Genomic DNA, 19,386 nt, shown 5'->3' on the forward strand with positions numbered 1-19,386 from the left:
TTCAGCCAGGCCCTTCAGCGCCATTTTTGTATGGTGGTAACTGATGAAGGAAAAGTATTCTAATTTAAAAAATGAAAAATTGTTACTTAGAATTCCATTCATAAAAGTAATTAGAGGGGCTGGAGAGATGGCTCAGAGGTTAAGAGCACTGACTGCTCTTCCAGAGGTCCTGAGTTCAATTCCCAGCAACCACATGGTGGCTCACAACCATCTGTAATGGGAGCTGATGCCCTCTGCTGGTGTGTCTGAAGACAGCTACAGTGTACTCATATACATAAGATAAGTAAATAAATCTTAAGTAATTAGAAGAGAACAAAAAAATAATTTGTAAAGGAAAGGTGAGAAAGAAAGCCTTGAGGGTGGGAGGGGCTCCAAGAAAGGAGTGCTCTTGGCAGCTGCCATCAAATGATGGGAGGCAGGGCAGGGTTGCTTTTGCTTCATTTCCATTTCTTCTATTAGGAAATCAGTGCACGGAAAACTTAACACAATTGCTAAGGTCTGCATCCTATAAGTGGCTCCTACCTGTAATCCCTGGCATTCAGGAGGTCAGGCCAGAAAGGAGACTTCTGCATGTTCAAGAACAGCCTCAGGTGACAGAGAGACCCTGTCTCAAAAAACAAACCCCAAGTGTAATGGCATAAGTTGTGTGTAGTTGATCACTTCCAACTCAGGAAATAGTGACAGGACTAGAGGACTTCCGTGCTCTCTAGTCCCTTCTCAGGCTTTTGCTCAGCTCTTCTGATGTGTAACCGTTACCTTAATCCAATAATAGTTGTAATTGAATTTGGGGTCAAAGGAGCCACTGGAGCTATGGTATGTTCATGTGGCATTACTACTGGGAACATAAGATAGTGACAGTGAGTTAAAGGCAGCTTCTGCACGCTGGCTTCAGGTGACATGAAGGGCCACTCGCTATAACTCAGCCTCCTCCTCTGCTCGGAGAATAGATCACAGGCTAGGCACGTGGTAATTCCTTGATCTCAATCGCTTGTTGTCTGATGTAAAACAGTACACAGGATGTCAAATGGGTGAGCCATTTGGCCAGGATTCACATTCCTAAAATAAAATCACTTTGAGCACATACCCCTGCAATTCCTTACTCTTCCCTGAGCCGTGGACGCAGCCACCGATACTCTGGGGGAAGAGTGGAAGGCCATATGGCCCAAGGCAATGGAGGGGGTGACAGTTTTCCCATGAAACAAATAGTCTTGACCCGGGGAGAGTGCTCCTGCTGGTGATGAGGAGAGTTTTTTGTTATGGACCGAGGAGAACTGGAGAGAGGAAGTACAAGTCTGTTTGCAGATGCATTGTGGGTGCCAATCTTAGTGTTCTCAACTTGGCTACTGTAAAACCAAAGACAGAGAGGATATTCCTGGACTGACAGATACTACTCTGCCCTAGCAGTTGGGGCTTAAAAGAGCCAGCAGAATCCAAAAGCTTTTTAATCTCTCTAAAGGAGATAATTCTCACCAAATGTCATCAGAAGCCTTTAAACAAAGAAAACGAGAGGCCAGGACTAACGCACCCAAGATTGAACGTCTTAATACACAGGTCCTGTCACATAGACCTATTGCTCTGAAGAAACAACGCACCAAGGAAAATGAGAGGCTGCAGAATAAATGTTTAGCCAAGAGAATGAAGGTAGCCAAAGAAAACTGCCAGGAACAGATTACCAGGAGATGTAGGCTGTGCTTGCTGAGTGCTTCTACTTCTGAGTCCAGTCCAAAATAAGTAAGAGTCACAAATAAATGATCAGACCTTGGGGGAAAACAGTGGAGACAGAGAGCCAGAAAGATGGCTCAGAAGGCTTAGCTTTCCTGCTAAGTCTGATGACGCCCTGAGCCCGATCTGTGCGGCACACGGAGAAGGAGAACTCTGGACTCTCACATATCATCCTTTGACTGACACACGTGGACTTTGGCATGCCTAGGTCTCTCCCCACCCCTAATTAAAAATGTAATAAAACTTAGATTAACGCAATGCAGTTAATTTTATTTAATACATTTAATTAATACACTAGACCCAAAGACCTTACTGAACACACCTTTTCTGTGTGTTCAGTAGCAAACTCCGAAGGCTGCCGTGCAGTGTTCTTGTTGCTGGCACTGAGTGTTTTGTAATCCAGAGATAGCAAGCAGATCTCTGCACACTCGGGAGTCATGGAGGGAGGGTCAGCGCCCTGTGAGGCAAGTTCCTTCCCATGCCCTTCCCTGTCTGTGAAATTAGAGGACCCTCTAGGGACAGTCAAGTGCCACTGCAAAGAAGGCCTGCTTTCTTCCCTCAGTAGCCTGTAAACACTTCCCCTTCATGCTAGGACTCTAGTAATGCAGGCATGCGGGGCTGCCACACACTGTGACCCCAGATGCTGTTGCCACACGCTGTAACCACGGCTGCTGCTGCTGCTGCTGGCTAATACTGTGTTGGCTTCTTGGGGGTGAGGGGTCTTTAGGAATCTTCCAGGTCACAGTCTTAGCAGTTTGGATAGGGGTTTTATCTTTTACATACAGAGGCATTTTGGATAACAGCTTTATTCAGGCTTGGCTCGCCTTCTCTTTGTGGTCCGAGTGCTAGAAATACATGCGGTGCAGTTACTCCACATCACCTCTTCTCCTGGTACATTAGTGAGTGATTTCCAGATGTAACCTTCCCTCTTTGGCTTAATTGGAAAGCTGAAGTAATGTTGAGTTTCTTTTTCCTCTCAGGAGATTGAGCCCATGGCATTTTGCCTGGGATCTGTCTGCTAAAGGCAACAGGTACCTAAAAGGTCGGGCTACTCCAGGAGAAGATGGCTGGCGCAGAAGGACAGTCCAGCCACTCAGCCCGCTGATTTGTAATTTAAGTTCGTTGTGGTTGTTGGATCAGGGCCTGGTTAAGAGCAAATTTTTCCCTGCACGCAGTAGAGAATGCATGCGTGATTCATCATCAGATGGTGTGCCCAGGGCTGGAATCTCCCATTCTGTGTTTTAACATAAATTGTTGCAGCTAAGCCCTGTGAAAGCCCTGCGAGGGAAGAGTTCCTCAGAAGCAGGGCAGTAAGCATCCTCCCCATGTTTGTTCTTCCTTGTCTACACCTGCTCCTGGGAGGTGAGGGAGGTCTCCTGTGGCTCTTGCCTGCACCCCAGCCTGCTAAGTTCATAGGTTCCCATGACTGTAACCCTCACCTGGCAGCTCCCACTGAAGTAGACTCCTCCACAAAGCAGGCCCGAGGGTGGCTTTCCTTTGACTTTGTTAGTGCTGCCGTCATTTTACTTAAACTTGGTGATGTGGGAATTTTCCAGGCTCTCAAGGTAGAGGCGAGTGCAGCTCTCATTCAGTTTCAACAGCACTCCATTCATGACCAGGCCTGACTTGCCTCTGCTCTGTCGCCCCCTTATCCACCCCCAGTTCTTCGGAGACATGCCAGGCTTCATCCCATCCCATCAGTTGGTTTGGAATTACTCCAAAGGGAGGCTTGGCTTGCTGGTGGCCACATAACTGAGGAAGCTGCTGCTATTGTCCCCTCCTCCGTTGGCTTCCTTCTGTTTCCTATAAGTTGCACCAGGGAGTTTCCTGTGTTCATCACCGTGAGCCAGTGTTGTCAGTGTTGTCCACCTACATTCCTTGAAGATGCCTGTGACAGATGAATGTACACAAATGTAAATGTTGTGTGGGAGGGGGCGTTTCGGACTCAGAAGGCCCTAGATTTGGTCTAGGGATGTAGCTAGGTAGTAGAGTTCTTGAGCCTTATAATACAAACAATTAAAAAATAAATAAGCAAACCTGCTTTTTCTCTTTCTTTCTCTCTTTCTTTCTTTCTCTCTTTCTTTCTTCCTTTCTTTTTTTCTGAGACAGGGTTTCTCTGTGTAGCCCTGGCTGTCCTGGAACTCACTCTGTAGACCAGGCTGGCCTCGAACTGAGAGATCTGCCTGCCTCTGCCTCCCAAGCGGCATAATTAGGCATGTGCCACCACTGCCTGGGTCTTTTTTCTTTTTTGATGTGTGTGTCCATGTGCTGTGCCTGTATATATGTCCCCGTGTGTCCTCGAGCACGAGTGTTTGTGTGTGTGTGAGAGAGAGAGAGAGAGAGAAAGGCTATCTCCACATGGTTGGCTTTGAGCTCTTGGCTTCCCACCTCCCAAGTGTTGGAATTACCGGTATTAGCCACCATGCTTGCCCCCCTCCATTTACTTAATTAAAAATCAAATTCTGCTTGGCTATTATCAATTTAGCCATCTTGTCTGCCCCTCCCCCCAAATTTAAAAATAAAATTTTTGGAGTTAGGGAGATGACAGCATTTGTTGGTAAAGTGCCCACTGTGTAAGCATGATGGCCTGAGTTTGGTTCCAGCACCCACATAAAAGGCTAGGGTAGCAAGCAGTGTGCACCGTAAGCACAGAGCTGGGGGGAGGGACTGCCCGGCTGAGTCAGCAAGCTCAAGGTTCAGGGAGACACGGTCTCACAAGAGAAGGTGGCGGGCCAGCAAGGCGGCTCAGTGGTCAGCAGAGCGGCTTTCTCTGCAAGCCTGGTGACCTGGAACCCCAGGAGCCACATGAGGTGGATGGAGAAAAGCACCCTGATGGACGACTTCCTTGACCTACACACGCACACGCACACGGAAATGATGATGGGAAGGTGGACAGTTGTTGTCTTCACACACATGCGCACATACATATAACACACACACAGTAAGATCAAGCTGTGGCACATGCTTTTGGTAAAGATAAAAATAGTACGAAATGGTATGTTACAATGTTCACACATCCCAGGCAGGTGTTGTAACCACTGCGCTGCATCTCCAGATACTCGTAGTGCGGTGGTTTTCAACCTTTCTAATGTTGTGTCCTTTTAATACAGTTCCTCATGTTATGGTGACCCCCAACCATAACATTATTCTATTGCTACTTCATAACTACAATTTTGCAACTATCATGAGTCATAATGTAAATATCTTTTCTGGTGGTCTCAGGTGACCCCTGTGAAAGGTGTTTGATCCCAAAAGGGATCACAACCCCATAGGTTGAGAACCACTACCCTAGACATTTAGAAATCAGTCCCTTATTTCTAAAACAATTATTGTTCTTTTTTTTGTTTGTTTGTTTCCCGAGATAGGGTTTCTCTGTGTAGCCCTGGCTGTCCTGGAACTCACTTGTAGACCAGACTGGCCTTAAACTCAGAAGTGCCCCTTTTTCTGCCTCCCAAGTGCTGGGATTAAAGACGTGCGCCACCACTGCCTGGCTTCTAAAACAACCATTGTTCATATTTCTTACAGCTCCTTCCAGAAAAACCATAGAAAACCTTAAAAACGTGTATATGTCTGACACTTTTCTGTTTCTTTAATGCCTGTAGGCAGGAATTGATTTTAACTTTGGAAAGAGTTAAGAAGCATGTTGTTTTGCAAAGGGTGCGATGGGAGATGGTACAAGAGTGACGTCCAGGTTCTGTTGACTGAACACTTGTTCCCTGTTGCTAAAGGGAGCATCCAGCAGACTCTGCACTCACCAGCAGCCCCATGGACCTAGGAAAGTTCACATTAGTATCATCCAGTAGAATAGAATGACTTTAAATATCTTAAGAAAAAGTGATACCAGATAGTGGTAGCAGACACCTTTAGTCCCAGTACTCAGGAGGCAAAGGCAGGCAGATCTCTGAGTTCAAGGCCCGCCTGGTCTACAGAGTGAGCTCCAGGACGGCCAGGGCTATAATTTCTACCAAAATGTTCTTTGTTTGAGGCACTAGGTCTTGTGAGTGTTAGCCAGGCGCCTACACCTGAGCTATGGCCCAGCGCATTTCTGACTTACTGAGACAGAATCAAGAACCTGTCTGGCCTGGCCTGTACTTCGAGTCTTCCTGAGTAGCTTGGTTTACAGCCCTGCACTACCAGGCCTAGCTCCCAGAGTATTAGGAATCCCGAGTCAGTATAAAACAGCCAGAGCACTGTCCCTTGTCTCTTCTAAGTTCTCACAGTGCACTCAGAAAAGCTTGGTATGGAGCATCCTTCCTCAGAGCCCCTCAGCACACATGGACTGGCCAGCTGCACAGGGCAGGAAGAGCAAAGGGATGGCGTTTTCTGTTCTGTTCTTCATTTCTTGATATTTCGTTATTTCTGTGTGCTGCGTGTGCACGAGCCTGTCTTGCTTCTGGGATCTAGTTCCGTGTGCACAAGTGCTTGTTCTGGCTCTGCTTTCCTTTCATGTACTCATTCCCAGCTCTGGCCCAAAAGTTATCAGCACTAACCTTGGACTTAAAGAAAAAAAGCCAGGGCCTAGAGAGGTGGCTCAGCAGTTAAGAACACTGGCTGCTCTTGCAGAGGGCCTGAATTCAGTTCCCAGTATCCACATGGTGGCTCACAGAGGAGCCAATGTCCGTCATCTTCTGCTCTCTGCAGGCAGCAGGCACAATGATGCCAGAAAAAACCCTCACATGAATAAATCCAGTACTTCCTATCGCAGGGTCTCGTTATTATGTAGTTCTTGCTGTCCAGGAACTCACTCTGTAGACCAGGCTGGCCTCAGACCCACAGAGATGCACCTGACTCTGCCTCCCAAGTGCTGGGGTTAAAGGTGTATACTATCAGTTATTCGTGAATATTGGAAAGACCAGATAGTAAGCAGATGATTTGGCAGTGTGGACAGAGATGTTAGCTTGTGCGGTGGTGCTCCTAAATGAGCCTTCATGAGTCCCAGCACCAGTGTGCTCCGGGGAGCTGCTAGGGAGAGGCGGAGGGAGGAAGGGGTGCAGCGAGGTTGCTGACCGTGGTTTCTTGTGCATGGGAGGGAGGAGCTCTGCCACTGAGCTAAGTTCTCAGCCAATGATCATGGTCTGAAGAGCACTTCTTCTCTTTCAGGAGTTGCGGATGGCGTCGGAGGGTGGAGAGACTATGGAGTGGACCCATCTCAGTTCTCAGGGACTTTAATGCGAACATGCGAGCGGTTAGTGAAAGAAGGACGCTTTGTCCCCAGCAATCCTGTTGGGATTCTCACCACGAGCTACTGTGAGTTGCTGCAAAACAAAGTTCCTTTGCTGGGTGAGTAGACATCTGAGCCTCTCCTTACAGCATCCACTGATAGCCAACCAAACCAGATCTTACCTGTAGTTCAGGCTGGCCTTGAACTCAGAGAGCTGCTGCCCCTGCCTCCTGAGTGCTAGGATTAAAGGTGTGCTGTGCGCCATCATGCCCGGGGTTGTCATTGCCAGATCCTTTCTGGTTACTAGAGGGCCTCCCTCGCCCACACCTATGTTTAAAGTGAGCGTCTCCTTCCCCTTCTCCACAGAGACTCTTTTCTCACTGCCCACCTCTGTCTTCCTCCCACTGAGAGCTCTCCTGGGGTTCAGCTTGGTACGGCCTTTCTTCCTTTTAAAGTAACTATTTTAGTAGTAGTAGTGTATGTGCGTGCACGTGTGGATATGGAGGTCAGAGGACAATTCGGGAGGGGTCCATCTTTTCCTTTCCATGTGCATCAGATTCAGGTGGTCAAGCCTTGGCATCAAACACTTTACCTGCTAAGCTAGCTCGCAGTCCCCAGATCGCTTCTTATTATTGCATTTCAATTATTTATCTTATTTTGTGTGTGGGGTCACGGATGCCACGGCACAGTGTGGAGGTTAGAGCACAGCCTCCTGGAGTAGATTGTCTCTGCAGCACTTGGGTCCTAGAGCTGGGGTGCAGGCTGGTAGGGCCTTTGCTGGGCCAGCTCCCTGCTTCTCTTGTTGCAGTCAGAGATTGTCATGGGTCAGTGGGACATTCTAGGTCCTGTCCTAGTACCTCTGTCAGAGCTGTATGACTGTGGGCAAATCACATAGCCTGTGAGTGGAAAGCATTTCCTAGACAGTGTCCAGCACTTTCTGTGGGCATCGTTTCCCCGACCTGGGCATTTACTTGGGCCTAGAGCAGCCAGTTACAGCGCAGATGTCCTGCTTTTTCTTCTTGTTTTCTTTTCTTTTCTTTTCTTTTCTTTTCTTTTCTTTTCTTTTCTTTTCTTTTCTTTTCTTTTTTCTCTTCTCTTCTCTTCTCTTCTCTTCTCTTCTCTTCTCTTCTCTTCTTTTCTTTTCTTTCCTTCTTTCTTTTCTCTCTCTCTCTCTCTCTCTCTCTCTCTCTCTCTCTCTCTCTCTCTTTTGCTGCCTAAAAGATTGGGGGGGGCATTTCTTTCCTTCCCATTTACCCAAGGTAACAGCGATAGTAAATTTAAGGACATAATTGAGGTTTACTTATAATGCTGGGATTATTGTCGCTTCTAAAGCCCACTGAAACGATCCTTTGTCACCATATTTGGTGCACACAGACCGCCCTGACCTAACCCACACCCCTCCACAGCGTTTGCAACTAAATTGGAGCAGATCTAGCAGACTGATCTACAGAACCCTGGTTGGGTATAACAGTAAACACAGTGGTTAGAATGTGCTTTTACTTTTAGTGAATGTCATGTACATGCATGCTTGTGGTGTCCAGGGGAAGATGCTGAATCCCTTGGAGCTGGAGGGACACAGATGTTGGCAGCCACTCCATGTGGGTGCTGGGGATGAAACGCCATCCCCCTGGAAGAGCTAAGGTGCTCTTAACCACTGAGACATCTCCCTAGCTTGTCTTTGCTTTCTAATTCAGCAATTGTTAAAAAGTTTACAAAGTGGATCACAGGGCCCCCAATGGAGGAGCTAGAGAAAGTACCCAAGGAGCTGAAGGGATCTGAACTAACCAGTATACCTCCCCACCCCCACCCCCGGAGCTCGTGTCTCTAGCTGCATATGAATCAGAAGATGGCCTAGTCGGCCATCAGTGGAAAGAGAGGCCCATTGGTCGTGCAAACTTTATATGACTCAGTACAGGGGAACGCCAGGGCCAAGAAGTGGGAGTGGGTGGGTAGGAGAGTGGGTGGGGGAGCATGTGGGGGACTTTTGGAATAGCATTGGAAATGTAAATGAAATAAATACCCGGGCTGGTGAGATGGCTCAGCAGTTAAGAGCACTGACTGTTCTTCCGAAGGTCCTGAGTTCAAATCCCAGCAACCACATGATGGCTCACAACCATCTGTACAGCTATAGAGTACTCATAAACATAACATAAAATAAATAAATCTTTGGGGAAAAAAAAGAAATAAATACCCAATTAAAAAAAAAAGTTTACAAAGCAAAAAATACTCTAGAGGGCAAGCCTTTATTGTTGACATAAGTGTCCTCAGAAACCCTTAAATACATTAGTAAGTTCTTAAGAATCCAAAGGGTTGCTGTCATGGTACCTTTTAATTCCAGCATTTGGGCAGTAGAAGCAGGTGGATCTCTGAGTCGGAGACCAGCCTGGCCTACAGAGAAAGTTTCAGGCCAGCCAGGGCTACACAATGAGTCCTTGCCTTAAAAAAATAAAAATAAAAAAATAAAAAAAATGAGCCGGGCGTGGTGGTGCACACCTTTAACTCTAGCACTCGGGAGGCAGAGGCAGAGGCAGGTGAATTTCTGAGTTCAAGGACATCAGACAGCCAGGGCTACACAGAGAAACCTTGTCTCGAAAAGGCAAAAGAAAAAAAAAAATGGGTCTTGCAGCTGGGGCTGCAGCTTGGTAGTAGAGCAGGGCTCGAGCATGCACGGTGCCTTCAGTGGCAGCCCCAGAGGAGAAAGGAAGCTGAGGTGTCAGACCTAATAAGGTTGTTTGGCTGAGTGCTAAAAATAATTACACTCAAACCTGAGAGAGTTCTCAGCCACCTGCGGACATGGATCAGTCATCTGAGCATCCGACCCTCCTCGTCTTCACACAGGTGAAGTGGAAGTGGAAGCCGCCAGGCTGTGTATGCCTCCCTTCATTGTTCCTGCTCTGGCTATTGAACGCCCCACTGGGGGCTTTCACAAGGACCATTTGATTCCGAGGGGGCATGAAATGGTGGCTTGAGGTTTTCACCCCGAGTCATCGGGTGTTTCCTGAGGAGGAGCTCCAAGGCTCTGGCCTTTCTCAGGCTCAGGATTTAATTTCATCAGCTCCCAGAAGATCTTTTGTGTGGCCGTTTTGTAACGTTGAGTAGCTGGAGGCTTTTAGGAAGGAGAGCTGACTGCACAGCAAGCCATAGAGCAGGTTCTGACAGCGCCCCTGGCAGGCACAGCACCCACATTTTCCCTGTCGTAGGCATCAGTCCGCCTCAGAGTATAAGGAAGTATACTGCTGGACAGTACTGATTCTTTACATTAAAGTGGGTTCTTTCTTTCGTTTGCTCTTTCTTTCTCCCCCCCCCTCTCTCTTTCTTTCAAAGATTTATTTATTTTATTTATATGAGTACATTGAGTCCGTTTTCAGACACACCAGAAGAGGGCATTGGCTCCCATTACAGATGGTTGTGAGCCACCGTGTGGCTGCTGGGAATTGAACTCAGGACCTCTGGAAGAGCAGTCAGTTCTCTTAACCGCTGAGCCATCTCTCCAGCCCAAATTATGTCTTTTCACTGGGACGAGATAAGAAATACTGGAATCCCACTGAGAAACTGGTGACTGTAGTCGCTGCACCTCTGTGTCCCTCCTGTGTCTGCACAGGGGAGAGCTTGTGGTTTTGAGTGTGCTCTGCCTCCACCCCGGGTAAAGCAGGTGCATAGAAACTCTCTCCACAGCTGGCTGGAGGCAGCTCGGGCCTAGAGATGCTGAGAGGCTGAGAGGCCTGCTCCTGATGCGCAGCTGGAGAGCAGTGCCCTGGGATTAACTGAGTGTTTCCACAGTCAGCTTGCTTAGCTTTTTTCTTTTCTTTTTTAAAGAGACAGCGTCTCAGAGGCCTCAGCTGGCCTCAGACTCAGCGTGGCTGGGGATGACCTTGAGTTTCTCAGCCTCCTTCCTGCCTTCCTGTCCTGAGTACTGGGCTCCAAGCACTCCATGTGCTTTGCGTGATGCTGAGGAGTGAGCTCAGGATGCGGGCCATGCTCAGGGAGCACTCAGGCAGCTGGATGACAGCTCAAGCCAATACTTTCTTAACAATAAATTTATTTATCTACCGTATGCATATATGCGTGTGCCTGAGTGTATGCATGTCCACAAAGGCCAGAATAGGGTGGTGGATAGGTCCCCTAGAACTGGAGTTAGAGATGGTTGTGAGCCACCATGAGGTCCTGGGAACTGAGCTCAGGACCTCTGGAAGAGCAATCTAGAAGACCTCTTAAGCACTGAGCCATCTTTACAGTCCCCCAAGACTAGCTTTAATCTCCTTATTTCACTCATCTTCCCTTCCCAAGTGTGTTCTCTAACACGCTTGCCAAGTGGCTTGACTGGAGAGCCCACTTTGAGTGTTTGCCATGACTTAACTGGCTTTTTCCTCATGACTCTCTCTGTGAGGCTATTGTCCTATTGCTGTGAACAAGGAAGCTAAGCACAGAGCTGGACCGTAGAGCATCAAAGTGGCCGAGCCCCTGGGGTTCAGATCATGCTGCTGAGTGTGTGACACTGCTAAGCTGTTTCGGGATTGGGTGCAGGACTGTGCTCATGCCAGCAAAGTCCCTGTCCCAGTGGCACAGGCAGAGCCATGTAGCTCACTCCGGGTCTCTGGCTCCTAACCAGGGGTTTTATCTTTCAGTCTGACTTGCATCTCTTACGGTCTTCTCACCTGGCTTCCTTCAGGGAGACCTGCTAGATGACAATATGTATGTTTTCAGGGCTGTATGACTCTCAGAAAGATTAATTTACCCAGTGCCTCCCCAGAGTAAGAGTGAGCAGGTTGCCTGTGTCATCTTCTTACGGTTCTTGTTAACAATCTCAGAGGACTGGCTGCTGGCAGGCCATACTTGGGCATGCTCCATTTGTTTCTCGGTGAGCTGTGTGTTCTTCTGGTGGAGGCAGGTGCAATTTTTGCTGTAGTCAGCCAGGCCGGAGACTGTGGGCCTTGTACAGCAGTGGTTGCACGCGGTGCTTGCTGGCTGCTGGCAAGGTGGGGCTTGTCCTCCTGTGCACCAGTCTCTGGAAAGTGAACAGGTTGATCTTTGAGCCACTTGCAAAAATTGGTCCTATGGCCTCATTGTCATCAGTCTCCAGAAAGTGCTTCATGGCTACAGCAGAGGGCAGCCTGGTTTTGGAGGCTGGGTATGTCCCTGTCTGAAACATCAGTAAATTTAGTGAAGTGTCAGCTGCAGGAACCTTGTTCCAACGACTAAGTAGTAAGACCCAGTAACCTGCTGTGGGGCCTGGCACTCGTGTCTACAGGAGGAGGAACATGGTGCACCTTGCTTACCGTGCTCCCACACCCCTTGTCCTCAGCACCTCGGGGTTCTCGGGTGTGGGGCAAACCTGGATGGAGCTGAGTGCTGACGGGCAGCAGCCCGGGGGAGACAGTGAGCGGATGCCCATGTTGTTTGTAGGTAGCAGCACAGCCTGCATCGTGGTGCTGGACAGAAGTAGCCACCGCTTGCACACAGCGAACCTGGGTGACTCGGGCTTCCTGGTGGTCCGGGGCGGCGAGGTTGTGCACCGGTCTGACGAGCAGCAGCACTACTTCAACACTCCATTCCAGCTCTCCATCGCCCCTCCTGAGGCCGAGGGGGTTGTCCTGAGCGACAGGTAAGCAAGCAGGAGGTGCCTCACCCATCCCTCCCTTCCTCCCTCCTGTCCTCTTTCCTGAGACACTGACGTCCTCAGGACCAGTTAGTGGGGCCTTTGCAAGGGACTTGGAATAAGTGGGTATCCCAGCCAAGCCAAGGTGCTCTTACAGAGTCAGCTGGAAGTGTTGTGCACAGGCCAGTCCGCCTTCTGTCAGTCCAGTCCTCGGGCAGCCGCACACTGGCTGACGGCCGTCTTACTTGTCAGAATAACTTCCCACTCAGAGGTCCTTCTCACACATGCGCCCAACAGAAGAGAAGTGGCCAGACCTGCCTCCGTCCTTAATGGGGTCACTAGGGTGGTCTCTTTTTCTTGATGATTGCTAATGTCTTAGTTTAATTTTAAACTTCCAGGAACCTTTCAAAACAACTGGAACACTCTATAATTAATTTTCAGTGTGTTCTTTTCTTAGACTCTCGTGAGGTTAGGCTCGGACCACACTTAGTTCAGCTGCCTTCCAGGGGTGGCACCTGCTTACTGGCGACCCCTGAGTTGGGGTTCTTCAGTGAAGAGGCCCACAGTAAATGTTCTTCTTGCTTATATCTTTCTTTCTACCTATTACCTCCTAGTGACCCAGATCTCAAGGCCAAACTAACATAAAACAGGTATTTCTGCCACCTTTGATTCTGGAACAAGGATATTATATAATTAGGTATTTGGTGTTGTCCATTTAAATAATCTGCTTGCTAGGTAGGCATGGGGCTTGTACCTGTAATCCCTGTATTCAGGAGGCTAAGGCAGGAGGATTACCAGTTTGAGGCCAGCCTGGGCTATATATAGAAAGACCCAGTCTTAAAAAACTTAGAACCCTGCTGCTGAGAGAGGGAAGTGCTTTGAGCTTTGGGGTCTGCTGAGTGCCTTAGGTGGAAGAACCTCTGATTAGACATGGACTGTGTGACTAAAATATTTATTTATCTTGTGTATGAGGTGGAGGTAGTGTGTGTGTGTCCTGGCACAGGTGTGCAGGTTAGTTCTCGTCTATCATGTGGGTTCCCAGTGTCAGGTTTGGCAGCAGGTGCCATCCCTGAGCCATCTCACTGAACCCACTCTTGTGTTGTTGAGTGTGCGGTAATACATACACAGTAGCCCTAGCCATTTGGAATGACAGCCTCAGCTGACAGCCTCTGGGTCAAGGTGCTTCCTTTTCCACACTGGCTGCTGCCGGTTTTGGCCTCTGAGTACCAGATCCGCAGGCAAGATTTGGGACAGGCAGGCTAGTGGCACAGTCTGCTGCCCTGCCGTGAGGTGGAGGTAGCAGCCCGTGGAGCCCAGCTCACCAGCATGTGACTCCGGCTCGTGTTTCAGTGTGGTCGAGAGTTTCCAGCGGCACAGTGTGTTCAGTCAGAATGGGCAGAGCTGCAGCTGGCGGGACACCAAGCTCATGGGCGGGAGTGTTAGCAGAGCACGGGCTGTCCAATGGGAGGGAGGCTCTCACAGGCAGAATGGCAAAGGCCACTCGTGGAAAGGAAAACCTCAGCATAAAACAGAGCCCTGTGCCAGCCTGGCCTTTACTCTGTACTTCCAAAACCCGGTGCACTTGTAAGGACACAGCCAGAGCCTTGCATACCGACTGGAGTTTTGCAGAAGGAACTAGCCCAGTGCCCACCAGTACGATGGTGGTTTTCTCTTCCTGCTTCGTGTTCTTAGTTGTCACTCTTATCTTTAGATGTGAGCTGCCTCCTTCCCTCGATGGCCATGCAAAGCTGAGCCAGGCGTTTGCTCGGGGCACTGTAGATCCTCAGGCGTGTACCAGGCTTACTTTGTGTTTTCTTCCATGTGTTTTCTGTCTCAGCACTTAGTATACAAGTGTGGGGTTTCTGGTAAGCCTGGGGTGCTTTGGCTCTGGCCTCTTGGTCGGTGTCTAAGGTCTTGCTTCTGTTATTCCTAACCACAGGGCCAGGTGGACGATTAGGTCTCTCCTCTGTCTGCCTTTTCAGGCTGGGAAACAGTGAAGGTGGCCTTCAGGAGAGCCAGCCTCACAGGGCTGTGAACTCCTGCCTTTGTGTCCCCCAAGTTAGATCTGTTTCCTTTAGGCTTTGTAAGAAAAAAATACCTGCCATCTCATCCTTTAAAAGTTGAACCCAGCTTGGGCATAGTGGCACACACCTGTCATCCCAGCATCTAGGAGGCCGAGGCAGGAGAATTATGAGTTCAAGTTCAGCCTGAGCTACAAGTTGAGACCTTCTCTCTAAAACAGAAAAGCTATACCAAAAAAACAAAAGGCAGGGGCTGGCGAGATGGCTCAGAGGGTAAGAGCACTGACTGCTCTTCCGAAGGTTCTGAGTTCAATTCCCAGCAACCACATGGTGGCTCACAACCATCTGTAATGGGATCCGATGCCCTCTTCTGGTATGGCTGAAGACAGGAACAGTGTACTTACATTTAATAATAAATAAATTAAAAAAAAAAAAAGGCAAGCAACCGTCCTCCTGCCGCTGGTGTAACCCCATGTTCTCCAGGAGGCTCTTGGGCTAGCTTCTCTCCAGATTGATGGATGCTCTGAGCTTAGAAATCTTCAAGTGTGTCTGCCCCTCTTTACAGAAGTAGTTGTATCCACCACATATTCCTGCCTTTTCTATTTAACATATTACAGATTTTCTCTCAATTCAGAGGGTTATTCTGTTTGCAGTATGCCAATTAGCTAGTTTCTTGAAGCGTTCCATGTCAGGGTGGGAGATACACAGCCCTTAACTGTGCTAGAGCCTCTCTGGGCGCTCATGTTCTCTGCGGGCGGCTAGCCTCCTGAGAGCCAGAAGGGGCGTAGTGGTGTGGGTGGGAGAGGCTGGGATCAGAGACTGCAGACTGGACAGGAACACTCCCTTGCACATAGTGGAGGTTAGACCTGCCTCAGGAGAGAGCCTTCCTCTTGATCCATGTGCCATGCGTGACTGGTCTCTTGGCCTGGACTCAGCTTTACTCAATGGCTTTTGTTGAGCCTTTGAAACATACAGATGATGCTGTCAGCTAGTTTTCTCAGGATTGACATTTTGGTATGACTTCATGTTGTGAGGCGGGGTTAATGCCCCAGCTGGAGCATGGAGGTCACAGGACACTGGTGGCAGTCAGTTCTCTCACTTGTGGGTGCTTAGGATGGGAGAACTCAAGTGAGCAGGCTTGCTGGTCTTCCCCTTGTCTGCTGACTCGCTCGCTAGCCCAGCTTCCTTAGTTGAGGCCATATTTAAAGCCTCCTGACATTGTAAAATGCAGGTAGCAGGGCCTTTGGCACATACCTGCAGGGCTTCCTTCACCTTGCTGTTCCTCCTCTGTCCTTGCCACAGCCCAGACGCTGCTGATAGCACATCTTTCGATGTCCAGTTAGGAGATATCATCCTGACAGCAACAGATGGGCTCTTTGACAACATGCCTGATTACATGATCCTCCAGGAGCTGAAAAAACTGAAGGTAAGGAGCCTGGAGGCCCTGGGAGCTGCCGCTCTGCCCAGTGCCCTGTCCCTATGTTGGTTTGGAAAAGACTGTTTTTTGAACTTCACAAAATGATGGGTATACTATCCCAGGCGATTACAATTGGGAACATTAGAGGAGAACTGGGGGAGCCCTTGGCTCAGCCTTCCTCATAGGGTGGTCCAGGGGAGTCGGAAGTTGCTTTGTTTCCTCGTATCTTATGCACCTGCTTATGCCTCTCTCCTTTTCCTGTCACCACACACCCTGCGGTTGCTGAGGCTGGGAGGTCAGAAGTGAGACCAGGCAGCAAGGAGTGTGGGTGTTGACTAGAGCTATCACTGAGGGAGAGTTTGGCCTCTACCACAAAAGGTGGCAGGACCAGAAGCTGGGCTTTCCAGATTCTCTTAGCCCAGAGAAAGTTCTGGCTGGCAGACCTGGCCTTCTTCTCTGGCACCTTGCCATTCTGGCTTGGGGTGTTTCTTCTACTGTCCAAGCAGTGCCTCCTTGCCTGTGAACTGGGAAGAAGAAAAAGTCTTCCCCTTCAGGGTGGCAGGGAAGAGTAACCAACACCATGGGGAGGAAGTCCTAGCACCGTGCCTGCCCTGTGGTGGTCGCTTGTACTGGGGCACTGTGTGCTGACAGCCGTCAGCAGGAAGCACTCGGCCCACCCTCCGGGGCTTCCAGTGCAGAGGAGAACGGCTGGGGAGGAGATAGATACACAATATAGGCTGCTGGCAAGTGAGCAGGGTTAGAAATAAAGGGGACTCCTATCTTAGATTGGCTAGGGAAGGCCCCTGTGAGGAGGCGGCCTAGACGCACAGACCTGTTGGCTTTTCATTTTCTTTATGAACTTTGCTTTTTAAAAATATTATGTGTATGAGTGTTGCCTATGGAGGCAAGAAGAGAGTGTTGGATCCCCTGGAACTGACGTGAACAGTCTTGTGGATGCTAGGAACCAAACCTGGGTCCTCTGCAAGGACACCAGTACTGTTGATCTCTGGAGCCATGCCTCCAGCTGTCCTAGCCCTCTGCTGGTTGAAAGATGTAGAACCTTTGATGGCAGGGCTGAGCAGAGGCTTGTCCTCCAGCGCCCATTTTATAGATGAGGAAGTGGAAGTAGCTAGGACAGGGCATGGTCAGAGAACGCACAGCAAAGCAAGAGTCTGCTATGGCATACAAAGCCTGCAGGCCAGTCTCAGCATAGCCAGCACCAGAGCACCTCTTACTTGAAAAAAGCTAATATGGCTAGCTAGGTGTTTTCCCAAACATGGGGACTTCTGAGGCACCATGAAAATGTGGCCCAAACCCACCTTTTCAGACCATCCCATTTTAGCAAGAATACCTCAAAAATTTCAAATGGAAGACCAAAAATGAAAATCTTAATTAAAAATGTGGAGCCATTTCAACCAAAGGTTCAGGCAGGGCCTTGATCTGACGGGCTTGGTCCCCGTAGTGCTGTCTCCATGTCTTTTCTCACTGGATAAACCTAAGTGCTGGGGGAGTGTTCAGGTGAGTGTGCTGCCTGCCGCAGACCATCTGGGTCCCTTTGTCTGCGTGGAGCGGGTCTCTGGGTGCAGATGGGCAAGGAGTTGGCGGGTGACAGACAGACCAACACGTGAGATTGTGTAGAATCTGAATGTATTTTGTCATGTTGAGCATCAAACTTTTTATACCGAAGAATAACAAGAAACCAGGCAAAATACGATCCACCAAGTTACAGTGATGAAATACAAAAGGAATGTATACATCAAAAGAAGGCGGGGACCAGGCTGCTGCCACTATGAAGGGAGCCAGGTGTAAAGCTAGTCTATTGTTAAGCCCACCACCAGGGGTTCTGCACTAGCAGGCCTTCTCATGAATACTGCAATACCACAATCCCCCTATTTCCTGGGTCTTTAGAAGAATTTACCAACTTGCTTCTAATATGAAGCTTGCTATACCTGGCTGTAGGGAAGATCTAAGTCTCAGTGGGATTCCCTAGCTCTATTATGGTATTCCCTTGTTTGGGTGAGATTTGTTATTGTCCTTAGTAAATACTTTGCAGACCAGCTCTGAGCTGCTGGCTCCGTTTTTTGTAATGCTTAGTTACTGAATAGGTAACTTCCTTACTGCATTCCTGCCGGATTCCAAGCTCAGTTGCTTCTGGGACCTTGGAACACTGGCGAAGGCTCTGGTTACGTCAGAATTCAATCTTAAAAGGCACTTAAAATAATATAATGCTAAAAGAGAGCGCAGGGATCCATACACCAGACTAACGTGGGAATAGGGTATGTATATGGGTTAATGAGAACGCCAAAGCTCCAGGAGGTGAGTTTCCGTGAAACTCTTTTCCTCAAGTGCTTCCAGGCTTCTCAGCCTGTCAAGCAGACTTTTACTGGAGTGTGCGTGGCAGCTGCCTACAGTGCTGCCTGCATCAAGTGTTCTTATGCAGAGCTCACATGAGGCACCGTGGTAAAAATAACTCCATCCTTCATTTTAGAATTCAAATTATGAGAGTATACAGCGGACTGCAAGAAGCATTGCTGAGCAAGCGCATGAGCTGGCCTATGACCCAAATTATATGTCACCTTTTGCACAGTTTGCATGTGACAATGGATTAAATGTGAGAGGTAAGCATTCTCTGGAAGGTTCTGAGTTCTGGGTGAAAATGTGTAGGTGTGTGTCCTCTTAGCAAGGTCGGAGGGTGGCGGCTCATTTTTCCTGAGCCGCCCTTCAGAACCGACCTTGACTGCCTGAGAGAGCATGGAACCTGAAGCCCTTTACTCCACAGTGCCCTGCTTACCCAGGGCCACATCCCCAGCAGCTAAGTTCTGCCTCCTGAGTGGCTGAGTCCAAACTGCTGCAGCAGTCTGCAGAGGGAAGTTGTACGACCCTGCCATTGGTCTACTTCCTGGTGTGACTGGGGGATCAGGCCCGTCCTGGCTGGATGACATTGGCATCAGAACTGTCTAGGGCTGCCCAGCGTTTGCTAGGGTAATATTATGACATGCTGAGCACATCTGGGCTGAGGAAATGTTAAAACAGAGGAAAGCACATGCCATAGCTTCTTGGCAGATTAGAATACAGGCTATTCTGAGTTTCCAAACACTGGACATGTTTGTCCAAATTAGGCCAGTGCGGTATGTGAGTGCTGGGCTGTAGCCGTCCTGCACTTACTCATGTGATGCTGTGGGCCGACCACAGCCACCGAGTAGGAAAGCGGCAGGGTGGGTTTAAGCTTCAGTTAAATCACAAGGTTGTAGACAACTCAAGTATGTGCTGACCCTCCTGCCTCGGCCCATCAAGTACAGAGCTTGTAGGTTGCACCGCCGTGGCCTGGCCTTGGTGCTGTATAACTGGGCCTTGTTTACTTTAGCTTTGGGAGATGGCATCGGGTAACACTGGCTCAGTTTAAACTCTCTGTAGCTGAGCGTGACGTTGAATTCCTGATCCTCCCCACACTGGAGCTTGCAGCTTTGAC

The 19,386-nt window shown here is 49.0% G+C and overlaps 1 protein-coding gene across 1 annotated transcript in view; it reads left to right on the forward strand.

The window, feature by feature from the left end:
• The window catches only part of Pptc7 (PTC7 protein phosphatase homolog), a 39,884-nt gene that overhangs the window by 16,911 nt on the left and 3,587 nt on the right, over positions 1-19,386 (forward strand). Inside the window, exons 2-5 of the mRNA NM_177242.4 lie at positions 6,823-7,002; positions 12,287-12,485; positions 15,803-15,926; positions 18,406-18,535. Of these exons, the coding sequence (NP_796216.2) occupies positions 6,823-7,002; positions 12,287-12,485; positions 15,803-15,926; positions 18,406-18,535 (633 nt within the window). The remainder of the gene's footprint in view (positions 1-6,822; positions 7,003-12,286; positions 12,486-15,802; positions 15,927-18,405; positions 18,536-19,386) is intronic.

Source organism: Mus musculus, chromosome 5 (genome assembly GCF_000001635.26).
Source record: "Mus musculus strain C57BL/6J chromosome 5, GRCm38.p6 C57BL/6J".
NCBI lineage: Eukaryota > Metazoa > Chordata > Mammalia > Rodentia > Muridae > Mus > Mus musculus.